General features: G+C 43.2%; 1 protein-coding gene across 1 annotated transcript in view; it reads right to left on the bottom strand.

Annotated features, from left to right (window-relative positions):
- Nucleotides 1-14,501, bottom strand: part of LOC139657294 (diacylglycerol kinase beta-like) — an 85,438-nt gene that overhangs the window by 59,710 nt on the left and 11,227 nt on the right. The window contains exons 2-5 of the mRNA XM_071535076.1: nt 13,728-14,436; nt 7,617-7,693; nt 2,469-2,489; nt 1,521-1,671 (exon numbers count right to left, since the gene is read on the bottom strand). Coding sequence (XP_071391177.1) covers nt 1,521-1,671; nt 2,469-2,489; nt 7,617-7,693; nt 13,728-13,794 — 316 coding nt within the window. The 5' untranslated portion in view covers nt 13,795-14,436. The remainder of the gene's footprint in view (nt 1-1,520; nt 1,672-2,468; nt 2,490-7,616; nt 7,694-13,727; nt 14,437-14,501) is intronic.

The following is a 14,501-nucleotide window of genomic DNA, read 5'->3' on the forward strand; positions in this document are numbered from 1 at the left end:
TGTCTCTCCTTGAGAACTTGATCCCAAACACAGACACTGAAGCAGCAGCAGACTTTCCTCAGCCTGATTCCTCCACACCAACCACTGATCTCCCAGAAAAGCCTCATGTGATTTGATTTGCCAACAAAATTTGTGTGTATGTAACTATGCAATCCATCACTAGGCCTGCTGAATTTGATTTATGCCTGTCACTTGTATGCGGGCTTCCACTGTAACAGTACTGTATGAACATGATTAAATTAGGTTTGATCCCTAAGACAAACTGTGGCTCTGAATGCTGCCAATGTACAGTATGCAGATAATGTTAAGAAAACAGTAGATAAAGAAGATCCTGTAGTTACATTAGATTGTGTTACAGGAAAAAAATAATTCAAGCCAAGAGACAACCTTAATAATCTATTGGCCAGTGTTAAACCTGCTGCTATAAATCTGGAAGAGGTAATTGATTCAGATCTAAATTTGGATTAAACAGTAAAAGGGGTGCGCAGTCTTGCTTCCTCAAAGTTTAAATATCAATGCATTTATTTTGTCTCATTTAAGTGATTGAAACTCTCTTTATTCCTATCTATGTGAGAACTCCCACTCCCATGACATGCAACAAAGGTCCCAGGATGGAGTCAAACCTGGGACATCGCCAATTGAGCCACTGGGACACAAAAAACAAAACGTAAGAGATGAGATGCTATAATCCCTGTTGAGCATCTCTACACTGGTGGCCAGTTAATTTCTCAAGTGCTGGATTTATCATTTGCCAATCCCCCATGTCTCTTGTTATAGACAGGAGGCCAATAATACCATAGAAATAGATATTCTAATTCGACTGTCCTTCCATCTCTCCATCTGCCTCCTGCTCAGCTGCTCTCCAGTGAGCCCGGTGCCAAGGCCCAAAACGCCCCAAAGATGTCTGTCTGTCGCTGTGCCACAGCTCTGGTCAGTATGAAATCCTTCAGTAATCAGTTACATGGTTCATGAGCGTGTGTGTGTGTGGGTATGTGTGTATGTGTCAATGATTGTCTATTTGTCCGCATGTATGACGGTGCACATACATGCCTGCACACATTTGTGCAGCATCAAAGTGAAAGAGTAAATGTCAAGAGCCAATCTGATTAAAGCGGTAATTCCTGAGATTCTTGTTTCTGGATTTTGTCTTCATCTTTGTTGCTAAGCGCTCATTGCTGTGGTGTTTCTGCACTGCTCTTCCCAGAGATCACCTCTCTAACAGTGTGTCCAGTATTGTGAATATTTTTCTTGGATTTTCTGTTGATGAAGTTTGAGTTTCTGTAGGTGGAGCGCTTTTCTTTGTCTGTTCAGCCATGATTGCTATCACTGCTCCTGCCAACTACCCAGTTCACCAACAGCAAATGTAAAAGATTTCATGAACTGAATATAGGTTGAATCACTGTTGTGTTCTATCAATCAGTGATAGTAGCAAAAACAGAAATTTATTTATATGAAAATGTCATGGATTATTACTTTAACTACGGGATCAGTGGAGGTAGAGATACAAACAAATGGCCTACCCAGCATGCCTGCTCCCGCACGGGACACGTCAGGAGAGCAGCCTCCTGTCTTGCTCTTGAAGGAGGTGAAGAGGTGCTGACACAGCTCTTCTGGGATGTCGTTCTCCAGGTAAGTGGCCATGAAGAGCTGGAAACCCTCATAGTCGATGGGCTGCAGAGGTCAGGAAAGGACAGGTGAACAGAAGAAGAATATTCAAGCTCTTGAATTAAGCTTACAACAATAACGAATGGATGATAAAGTTGTTACAATAATGAGGAAAATGTAATGGACTGTTAGATTCAAGTAAGTAAGTTGAATTGCCCGGGAATGTAATTCTGTAGCCTTAATTTCGGATGAGATGGCAATACTTTTTTGAAAATAGTGATCTTAATGACAACACATGGTTTTAAGCCATTAGAGCAAACATACTTTATGGATTTCATGGCACGGACAACTTTCTCTTGTTTAAAGCTTTAAATGTCAGTAAAATGTCAAAAGCGCACAGTCTGGCAGACCGGTCAACTGACCACCAGACAACATCTCTCTAAGCTTAGCAAGGAGAGAATGGAGGGGCTGGAAACTGCATCCTGACAAAGGCCTGGTGGTTTAAACCAAAGATGTAAGGAAAGCAATACAGACAGCGAAACATGTCATATAAACATTCCTGAGCTGTGGTGCTGAATTCAGAAACGGTTTGTAAATGTCATTGTTAATGTCCTGCGACCCCCCCCCCCCCTCTCCCCCCCCCCCACCCCCCACCCCCCCGACACGTGGTGTGAAAATAGTAGCACTAAACTCAAGTCAAAGACCCTCATGATATTTGCCCTTTCCCCTCTGGTAGGTTGAAAGATCACCATCTGTAGCGGATAAGACGGGGTTATGTCATGTTAAATGCTGGACAGAATGTGCATGCAGTCTGCTGACACAGACACCACACAGCATGCAGAGCCAGCCGGGCCGAGGCTTACTTGGTTGAGAACGTCTTGCTTCTGTTTAACAGTTGGAATAGTGGCAAGGAGAGGGAGGAGAGGGAGGAGGAAGGAGGGAGTGAGGGAGGAGTGGGTAGAAGGAGAGAAGGGGTTAGCTACTTTCTGTAGAGTAACATCTCCACTGAAGATGCTAGTGGTTGGGGTTCGGACCAAGCTGGCTGCCTCTCTCTCTCTCTCTTCTCAGCTGTGGTTCTCTGGTTACAGTTTTTCTCGATCGCTTACACACTATAACTGGGCCTATTAACTAAACATCCCAAACCATGACACCATCTACCAAAAGGCAGACCCATTTCCCAAAACTATAAACACTATTCCCCTGTTTTCACACATGATTCACATTTGTTGAACTTTTTTGAAAAACTCTACACACAAATCCCTTCATATATCACTGACTGCACCATGTGCTCGTTTAGAAAGCACTGGTATTCAATATCACTAACTCAAGTCATCACAGCTCAAACCCAATTAACACACAATTCCCCAGGTGCAAACACTAAGAGTCAAAATTGTTAACACACCAATCAGAACCTCAGGATGGATAGATAGATAGATAGATAGATAGATAGATAGATAGATAGATAGATAGATAGATAGATAGATACAGTAGATAAAAGGGCCATGGGTCTATTCACTTGTTTTGGAACAATGGATCCACAAAGACCTGAAGGTAGAGGAAGAGGACACAGGAGAGGAGGTGGAAGAGGAAGGGCAAGGGCAAGGAGACAAATAGTTTCTGATGAGATTCTCAAATTGGGATGCTGAGGCAGAATAAATGTGATTTCTTTCTTTATCTACAAACTGGTTTTTTTTAAATTGGTTTATAGTGGTAAATACATGGAAATTATTTTACTGTATTCTACGTTCTTTATCAGTTGCATATTTTTACAGTACATTTACTTTTTCACTCAATTTCAGTTTATTTTACTACAGTACATTGAGGAATTAAAAATGTTGAAAATGTATACATGTGTTGTGTCTTTATATTGTGTTCATCATGTAAAGAGGTTGTTCTGGGGGAAAACCATAAGTGCCATTATTCATTGCAGTAACAGGTTTTTACAGTAGTGTTTTGATTTGATCTCACCAGTGTGTAATGGCTACTTTGTAGTGTATGTGTATTTGATGGCTTTTGTGTGATGTCTGAAGGCAAAGTTTGGTTTAGATGTAAGATTACATGGTTTTGAGTGGAGAGTTTGGTTTTGACATGGAAGTTTGAAGTTTGTGAAGATAAGTGTGAAGTTATGCATTTGTGTTTAGAGTTTTGGGAAATGGAGCATAATTTCAAGAAATGTGTCTTAGCAATCAAGAAAAACTGTAATCATTCTCACCCAGGCACACTAAACCTTTGGCTGCAAGATGCAACGGCCTCAAGATGTCGCTGTAATTAAACTGCATAATGTGATCTATTCAAAACCTTACAGGAATTCTTGACCTCGTACTGCAAGAACAGCGCTAGGATTGGGTCAACTGTGGACTTCGACATGGAGTTTTCCGTGTCCAAGACATTAAAAATGGATTTTGCCAATGAAATCACACTTTTAAGTATATTTTTCACATCTATCTGTTTTGTATATGCTCCATCACATCAGAAACCGCATTTGACTAGCCGCGTCTTGCCGCACGGTATGCGATCGAGATTTCCCCCGATGGTTTGAATGGGTTGGTTTCGGGCTCAAGTAAATACAAATAAACTGCTGAGACATCTTGAGGCCGTTTGGGCCAACTAAACTCTTTTCCTCGCAGGGAACATTTGGGTTGCACCAAAATAGGACAATATGAAGCCGGACTCTTTTGCACATCAGGTCTTAGTATGGACATATTCCTGTAGTCTCCCTCTGGTCCGTGGGTTCAGAGCTGTTGTAATTGACGGCCATCACAGAAGAACACACCGTGATGAGGATCCTCCCTCGGTTCTGCACTGTTGACCTAACCCTGAGAGCTCCCGAAGCCAGCCGGGCCCACTGAGGCATTATTCATATCACTCTCTTCTCCTTATTTGGCCAAACCGACCACAAGACTTTAATTTGCTGTGCATCGTGGAGCACGGCAGATTCAGAGAAATATGCTCATGCACACACATGCCATAGAAAACACACACACACACACACACATTAGTGCAACTCCCTCTCTCTCTCACGCACACACTCACTTTTTCTTTCTCTCTATATATCACTATTCCCTTCTTTCTCGTTCCCTCTCACACACACACAAAACCACACACACTCAAAATCATAGACACAAAAGTCAAAAAATACAGAGAGCTTTGTGTTCATAAATATGTTTCCTCGAAATAAGTGCACCCAGATGGATTTTATAGGATTTGTGGAATTTCTCCGTCCCTCTAGCAAACGTGTTTCCCCCCCAGAGTCTAACCGACATCCCATCGCTTCCTCTGTGAGCAGGCACACTGGATCACATTAAAGGCTGCCAATCCGCAAATATCTCTCAAGGGCAACTATGACACATTTACATGGTTCATTTAATCTTTTTCATTTTGGCACAGCTTCCGCAATGATTTGATTGATTTCCTCTGGCCTTAAAAGGTAGGGATACGGGGGCTATGAGGGGTGAGTGCTTCTGCGGAGGAAAAGCCAAAGAACCGTCTTGTCTAGATCTCTGATTGGCAGAGTAGATCTCTGTCTATCTAGACAGGGTGCGATGTATCAGAGTGAAAGACTACAGAAAAATACTTAACCGATATTCCACGCATGCCTACTCCATGGACGGAAATGGAAACTAGCTTACATTAAAGAAAAAACACCCTAAAACAGTTTAACACTGTTAACAATCAGCAATTGCATTTCTGGGCCTGTTTTGTTGTTTAGTGATTTATTTCTCTTATTCGTTTTCTTTCGTTTGCTTTTTGAAACACCCCTAAATGGTTACAACACAACAGGCAGTTGATGGTAGCATGCCCTTCTGGTTGTATCTCTCTTGTAAAAACAAGTTGACAAGTTCCCATGACCATTTTCCATCACATCAAGGACTACTATGTGGGTACTCTCTAATCGCAAAAATCAGTTGAGCACCAAAAACCAAGTAGAACAATTTATAAAAAAGACTGCTTTGTGCTGCAGCTTGGGTGACAAAAAAAAGACAGTTTTTTATGTGACATGATCAATTCTGCTGTCAAATGAGCTCAACCGAATGACCCAGTGATAAATTTGTCAGGCCTGATGGGTATCTAGCCATTAACATCTGTCAAGGGAAACCCTGTGGGTGAAATGTACAGCCTCTGTCTCTCCGTCACTCATCAATCACTGAGAAAAATGCTGCTGCTGTTGTCTGCTATTCTGATCGGAGGAAGGGATGATGGCTTTGAATGCTGATGATGGCTTAACATGTCAATCGTTCTTCTTTTCCGCTAACCTTCCCACTCTGTCGGGGTTTTTTTTTTAATCTACATTGGAAGAGGAAGGAGCACAGTTTGGCTGAGAAGGAGGTAGATAAAAGCAAACAGCGGGAAGGAGGAGAGGGTTTTCAGTGTGTCACAGTCTGTTGTCACCAGCAGGCTCCGAGTAGATTCCACTACAGCTGGCACCATGGACTGATGAGTCATTAGAGGTAGGAACACACACACACACACACACACACACACACACACACACACACTAATGGGCGGCAGGAGCAGCGCCATGGTCACCACACACGGTTGTCGCCATGGCGCCTGGTCAAGCTCCGGTCTCAGACAGACCACATGACCTCTTGAGTCTGACTGGTTCCTATGGCGCCAAACATCCAGCCGGGCTGTTAGTCATGTCATCACAAATAAAGAGGAGAAGCTGACAGTAGGGCGGAGGTGATAATGAAGAGGGAGGTGGAGCAAGAGGAGGAAGGCGAAGACAGGGAAAATAATACATGGATGGAGTCGGGCTTGGAGGCAGCGGAGAAAAAAGGATAGGACAGCGGGAGCTGGACGGGAGGGAAAAAAAGGTGTTGAGGAGAGAAGAGGAGGGATGGAGTCAGGGTTTGAATTTAATACTTGCCAAGTGCCAAATGACAGTAAAACGTGTCTCTGGTGGATAAATCAATAAGGCCACCTTGGCCACCTTTTTGAAACGATAACATCTGAATATCTCGAATACAGTCTTTGGTGTTTGCCTGTTTTCAAACTTTGTCCCTTCTGACCCTTCTGCTCACCGTACAGTACTCTTTCTGACTGTGAGCCAATCAAATCAAGCAAAACAATCGCTCTGTATCAAACAGGCTCCTGACTGACTGACAAAGCGGTAGCGTCTGAACTTCTGCAAACTTGTCCTCCTGTTCTCTGCAGTCTGGGTGGTTAACTAGCCTAACGTTAGTTGAAACCTCATTTTATTTCCCTGAGGCAACACATAGCAGGTGTGTGGTCACCAAAAAGAAAAAGAAGATGAAGTGAGCAGGTTTTAAATTAAAACTGTAAATCTGCTCTTGTCACTTCATTGAATGCTTCACGCAGTACCCCATTCTATACACAAAATAGTATTGAAAACGGGCAGGGTGACATATTTGTATGAAAACTGAATATTAATTAATTTGCCTGGTAAAAATTATTCTTGGCAGGTAATTTAATTTAGTTTATCACTCTTGGCAGGTGAACCAAAAAGTTCATTTCAGACGCTGGTTGGAGATGAGGATAAGTGGGTGAGATGTGTTAGTGACAGAGGAGGAGGAGGAGAGAGAGAAAGAGAGAAAGAGAGAAAGTTATGGTGGGTGGGGGCGAGAGTCGGAACTGAAAAAAGACAAGAGATTAGCGAGGGTGTCAAAAGTCCAGATGACGGCATTAAAAAAAATAAAATAAAATACAGCACCAACTGTTTCGGGTCACTGTGGCGATCTAATTCTGTGAGCTGATTTGCTGATGTCAGGGGCCAAAGTTGGTGTTGAGTGCATTGAGCGTGTCCACCGCAGTCTACATCTAAAAATGGAGGAAGTGACTAAGCATTTTGGTGATGGATAATGCACTGAGTCAGAGGGACTTAACAAGCACTTGCATCCAATAACGTCACGCCGCGTGTTTGTGCGCGCATGTGTTTGTGAAAGAGCGAGCAGACGGGACAGAGAGAGAGAGAAAACTGAATAGAATCTGATAAACAGGATAAGAGCGGATGGGGGATAAAGGAGTGGAGCGGTGTGGTGCGGACGTACCTGCTCAGGGTTGTATTTGGAAAGGACTCCTTCACCGTGAAACTCCTCCAGCACATCCTTCAGCTTCTTAGTGGAGTCTGGGGAGGAAAGAGAGAGAAACGGATAAAGAAAGGGATTCCCAAAACCACATACACCTTAGGAAAGTGTTGATACTATGATACTGCATCATACTTTTGATATTACATTTGATGCTACATATTTGCAAAACCTAACTCCCTAAATGTAGAGCATTATTTTATTTTGATTCAAGTAAAGGAGCCATATCATACACAGACTGCCACCAACTGCATTTCCTCAAGCAGATCTTATCATATCTTACAAAGTATTCCTTAGGACAAACTCCTAACTCAGGACAGAGTAAACATGGCACATCTTACAGCGAACACCCTGATTGAACTCGCCTTTACTGGGAAGTGCTGCATCGGTTGAGCTGAGCCGGTGAGTCACTGTGACTGTACGCAAAAGGGGGACATGGTGTGTTTTTCACTTTTAGATGCTAATCCCTTGTCCATGAACGCACACACAGACCTCCCCACCACCAAACACACACACACACATACACACACACACACACACACACACACACACACACATCACAGAGTCTCTGTCCAGAACACTAACCCTAACGACCCTCCTCCCACGATCATCTGTCATACAATTGCAGGGGCCACATGTACACATGTGCATGGGCAGACACCCCACCCACCCACACACACACACACACACACACACACACACACACACACACACATATGCATGCACCCACTCATAAGACCTGGGCTGCGGTTGAATAGTCTTTTTGCTTAGGAAGGTTCCTAACTGAGTGGAATGACCCGGAAGTACCTAAGTGGCAGCCATGATAAGAGCTGTTTGAATTCTCTAAATGCTAAGGAAAGGTGCTTCAATGCTTCCTTACTTAGCTCCTTTAGCATAGGATGCACTGGACCGTCTTTTACGAGAGAAAATAGTGCCGCCCCACAATTCCTTGCGGCAGCAAGCGACGCACCATTCGGCCGTTCATGAAAACAAACGATCATGACCAATAAGGGACGCAGATCATCATGCAAGTTACCGTTGCTTATTAAGCATTTTCCAGCTTATGCCATAACTTGCTAATATGCTTATATGTTTTGAACTTTCAACAATATGTTAAACCCATAGGCGAACTATGAACGTTACGCTGCTGTTGTAAAATGATCAAAGTGAAGTTAACGTTGTAGCGTAACCTATGCTCAGTTTGCATTAGTTATTTCTTCATTCTGAGCGTTGTTGTATTGCAGCCTTTAGGAATATCATTCATTAATTTTACTTCAGTCACAGATGCTGAAACTCTTGCCTTAATAAAGGCCTGTATCAGCCATAAAAACTTCAAAGCACAATCAAGTCAACATTTCAAGGTGTTTACTGAGTTGTGTGGTGGTTCTTAAGTTATTATATGCATAGGCTTATAATCAGATCATAATCAGCATATTAACCATAACACAGGAAAAAGGGATATGAGACGTTTTTAGCCAGATGATGTTTTTAATTCAACATGTTTGAAACTTAAGAATGATGATATGTACAGTAGTAGATTTGTAGGCCTAACATGTTATGCCTATCTTGCATGAATTTAACAATTATTTTCATACAATCATACTAATTGGGATTCATGTCGATAAATATGAGTGGACAGGAGGTAGAGCGTGAGCAACCAATCTCAATGTGACAGCCATTTCGTTTCACTTTTGTGACTGGTAGCCTATATTCCTTTTTTATTTCAATTCCAACCTTGGTGATGAAGCAATATTTTTCACCGGGTTGTCCACGTTTATATAGCCTGTATGAAACAACACGGTAAGAACGCACGGGGCAAAGGATCTAGGATGCGCTTTTAGTAGTCCGTCTTCGGAACATTGTAGTTTCACATGGCAGACCCATAGAGATATATGGGCAGAGCCACGTCATTAACATTCGCCGTCGCATAATTACGTAGCCTAGTGTCAGTGCAGTCGGATTCTCTTAGCACCGCAGTTGTCTTTTCCTAAGTCCTTGGGTGCGTTCCAATACCCATACTTCCATACTATTTAGTATGCCAGAAAAAGATTTAGCATGTCCCAATTCATGCATGTCAATGCAGTATGCCAGAAAATACCCGGACGCCCTACTACATCCGGTCGAATTTTGCAGTATGCAGGCCAGCATGCTTTTTTGGCTATTCTGCCCCACAATCCTCTGCGCAGCGGAAGACACGTCACTTCGACTGAGCCGCATGCTGAGCCGCCAGAGAGAGAAAAAAACAAAACAAACAAACAAAAACAAAAACTGTGGTGCATCTAATACTGCATGCTATAATGTACAATGACGTTAAAACTACATACATTACAAAGTAACAGCAGCAGAGCTCTCCGGGTTGATCTCCGACGGTATGCGCGTCTCTGACGAGCTCGGCGAATGGCGTTTTGGATCTCCATGGCAACGTTTTCAACAATCTTCAAATTTTGCGCTAGGGACTGCAACCGTATTACTGCGATGGATATATAAGCAAGAGGGTCAATGTTCAAGACGCAATGTGATGACAAAATAGTATGTCCCAATTGTCTGCCTACTACATGCACAGTACATACTTTCTAAGGGCAGATGTAATACGTAGTGTAGTAAAAAGAAAAAGTATGCGATTTGGAACGCAGGGCTTATGAATTCTCCTTCACATCTTTCCTTGACCTCATGACGTTTTCCAACGAGGTCAAGGAAAAGTGGTTAGGAATAGGAGTTAGGACGTATTTTTTTGACTATTCGACCGCAGCCCTGATTTCAGCAATCATGTTAGCTCCCGGGACTTCCTGTCAGACACATCACTTCATTATATTTAGTGCTCGGCAGCTTTGCAGGCTGTAATGCTTTCCTATTTTTGTCGGGCATTAGACGTTCACAATGACACATAGCCTGGTGAGACCATCCTGATCACGTGACCTCACATTCTGTTTCGCTCCACGGATCAGTCTGGACTTCTAGCCGCCCACTGAGCGGGGGTACTTGCTTTGACAGACAAACTCCTTCAGCCAATCAGCGTAACAAAACATGTGACGCCATCACAGTGCGCTGTTCAGTGGATACAGGGGATAAACACGGTAACGTTAGCAAGGACTAAACAATGTCTTCTACAGAAGTGAACGATTTTTGCCGTCGTTACAGTCGAATAAAAGACACTTACTCTACTAACGCTAACGTTAGCGCTCGTTGCTTCGGGAGACGCCATTACTGTTTTGCCAGCGGCGGCCTGTATTTCACGTCATCAACTACGACGCAGTCCCTGATTGGTCCGCTTACATTGTAATTTCAGGAAATCGATGTGGGCGGCTAGAAGTCCAGACTGATCCGTGGAGCGAAACAGAATGTGAGGTCACGTGATCAGGATGGTCTTACCAAGCTAAATGACACAAGCAGAGAGTTGAGGACCTGAGATGAGGAATATGCGATTAGAGAGCATCTGGTGTGTAAACAATACAAATACTACTATTATTAACCTGCAAGCATGGAACCAACACCACCATCAAATACATCCAAGTCAACAGCATTAATTTGCAAATAATTATTCATTCTTTACAGAGAAGCAAAGGCACAAACTATATAGGAATGTCTAGCAATCTACAGAGCTACAGCCACTATATGATCTTGTAGAGAGGTTTGTAACTGGCTCTATGGCTTTATAATGGACACCAACCATTCAACCCTATAGCAGCTCTCCATTATGGAACCTTGCCTTTTGAAAGAGACAAACACCCCGATTCTCACACACACACACACACACACACACACACACACACACACACACACACACACCGTGTCCTTCATTAAGTCCTTGATTGATTTCATGGTGATATACAACCCTTTCCCTCCACTCTCCACCATCACTGAAAGAAAATGAGACCTTGCAAGCTTCCAGGCGCCTTCCTGAAATGTTAGTGTACATTTGTCTGTTTGTTTGAATCACAATCCTCTTCTACAAGCTCATAAACCAAAACACATGCTGTATAACACACCAAAAGCATCATGAATAGAGAGAGGATTAGGTCATTTTGTGTCCTGTCCTGTGCAGTGTCTCGTCCTGTGTAATTTAGCGTGACAAGAGAGAGGAAAGTTGTGTTTTTGTACATGGCATTTTGCACTGTATGATCATGACACTTTTGGCTGCAACACTTTTCTTGGAATTGTTTTTGAGAGCATCTGTTTTGCTGGAGTTGTGTTCAAAAGCATCTGTGGACATCTGTGGAGCAACTTTCACACCAAGCAGGGCACACTAGGCACCGCGTTTTTAACTGAGATCTTCACCTAAATCAACACTGGGGGTTATTTCACAGGTACACTCTTTCACACTGACAATCTTCCTAGGTGTGACCCAACTTTTTTTCTCAATGTAGGAGCCTTTTGGTGACTAGTTTGGTTTGGAAAGCTAGCTACCCAGAGGCACAGAGAGAGAGGGAGAACATAAGAGCTTGCCACAGCTTGTCTGTGTTGAGTGTTGACAATAGGTTGCCAGTAATTATTCCCATAGGCTGCTAGCACTGACAGGGCGGGAAAACACAAACAACTTATTTGTGTTATTGGCGGAAAATTATGCAAGGTGCATACATTTTTATAGGATAAATAAATTCCTATTGTTTTTTAATTAGTTGCTCAGAGTCAGTTAAAGGGCTTATTTGAAATGACTAAAGGACTGGAATCACAGGCCGCCTGTTGAAAAGCCCTGCTCTACTGCATGGATGTCACACACACACACACACGCACACACACAACATTAAATGCTATGTGGAATGATGTTCCCAAATTGGTTGAGTTCATTTCTAGCGCTGTAAACATGGCATTGTGGCAGTTGTACTCTGCATGCAAATGAATCCTGATGGACTGAAAACTTCACATCATGCTATTCTTATTCTGAGAGCTAAATATTGTGGCCAACCATCTGCCACTGTAGGGCTGGCAATAAAATCTTTCTTTCTAGTAAGAAAGAGAAAGACAGAGAGAGAGAGAGAGAGAGAGAGAGAGAGAGAGAGCGGAGCTAAGAGTATTTTTAGTTGGCTGCTATTGATAAAATTTCACAGATGAACGAGAGAGTGAGGAGAGGGAAAAGGGAGTTGTATGGTACTAAATCGAAAGCAGCCTCCCTTCACCAGCAACAGAATGAAGTCATGTCTCCAGTCGACCATCTTCATTTTTCCCTCCTACATGAGATTCTGTCACACACAGATGCACTTGCACACACACATGCACACACACACATGCACAGATCGGTGCGCACACACACACACACACACGCACACCTTTTTACATACGTACAACCACATATGACCCTGTAATCATATACTATATCAGAATTTTGAGAACTCTATTAGCTCGGTTCTTAAGTCCATTTCAGCTAGTTATCTTCCTCTTTTCATTCAATTTCTAGTCTCAGTGTGGTGTGGTTGTACTTTGTGTGGGTCTATGAAAAGAAAAAGTGTGTTTGTGTGTCCATGTTTGTGTTCGCGCATGATTGCGCACGATTGCTCGACTAAATGCCTTGTGTGAGAGTGAAACACTGTATTCATCGTCCACAATGACAGAGAGAATCCATCAGGAGCAAGAAGACAGATGCTCTTTTGACTAACAAATGTGGCTGCGATAGTGAGGAAACTATAGCCATGAGTCTCAACCATCAGGCTGAAAAAAGTGGCGTTCTGAAAAAAGCCTAAGCCAAAATTCATATTTGCATGTACAGTCACTCAACTTTTAAAGGAAAGATGTGACACCAATAATCCAGGTAAAAAGAAGTCCACTGTTTGCTTTCCCTGTGACTTTATAATGCTTTCCTACTTGAACCTACAAGAGATCAGATGGTTTGCTCTCTTAAACTGAGTTGACACTCCTTGGTAAAGTCGGCTTGTATGAAGCCTTTGGCACGGTATAACATGAAAACTGCACCACATTATATGGCTTTGCAAACAAAGCTTGTAAGTATAAGATGCATGCACACGGACACACCCACAGACACACGCCCAGACACGCACGCAGAAACACACTCATCCAGGCACAGATACACAAACATGCACAAAAAGAATCAGGTACCAAAGAATCAGAAGTATTGGTACTCACACTCGCTGTACTGTTGCAGCTGGCTAAATTCGGCTGGGCTCAAACACACCCAGCTCCCGTCTCCCATCCTGCCTGTAGCGGGGGGGGGGGGCTGTGTGTATGCGAGTGTGTATGGTCCACAAGCGCTGCTAGGGGAGTGATGGTTATCCTTGGGTCAGGTCATGTAATAAGACGGAGGTGAAGAGGTGGGCTGTCATCTCTGCCTCTTTTTACGACAAGCACCCCACGAGCTCGCAGGAGGCGGGAGGCTGAAATAACCACATGAGTGCTGGCGGAGGCGTTGAGAGTATTGGATAATTGGAAAAAATGATATTATGGAGATCACCAGTGTTTTTCAAGTAGATAACTGGAGGAAGGGGGGTTGTTGCTTTTCATACACCCTGGAGTGTAGAAGCAGAGGTGCTTGAATCACGTTTGCCGCTTCTCCTTTGTGGGAAATTGTCTGCCAAAATTGAAAAAAAAAGAAAAAAATACCCAAAAAGTTATTTTAGTCTACTGGTAGATGTGGGGGCAGTCAGCCATTAGACCGGGGTTGAATGCGGTTTGCCCTGTGCGGTTCAATTCCCAGCCAGCCCGCGGTGGTGAGGATAATGTCAGTCAGCTGTATGTCCACAAGGCAACTCTGTCACAGCAACAAACTACTCCTCTCGGCTTGGAAGATAGCACGAGGTCTCCCAGCAGGTCTGCAGCAACAAAAACCTTTTCTGACCTAGATAGAGACAGACAAGGACACAGAGAGAGAGACAGAGAGAGGGAAGACAGGTAGGCAGAAAG

Source organism: Centroberyx affinis, unplaced genomic scaffold, assembly GCF_046629955.1.
Source record: "Centroberyx affinis isolate AG114_WGS23_722 - 3 ecotype Tasmania unplaced genomic scaffold, CSIRO-AGI_Caff_v1 ptg002652l_1, whole genome shotgun sequence".
NCBI classification, from domain to species: domain Eukaryota; kingdom Metazoa; phylum Chordata; class Actinopteri; order Beryciformes; family Berycidae; genus Centroberyx; species Centroberyx affinis.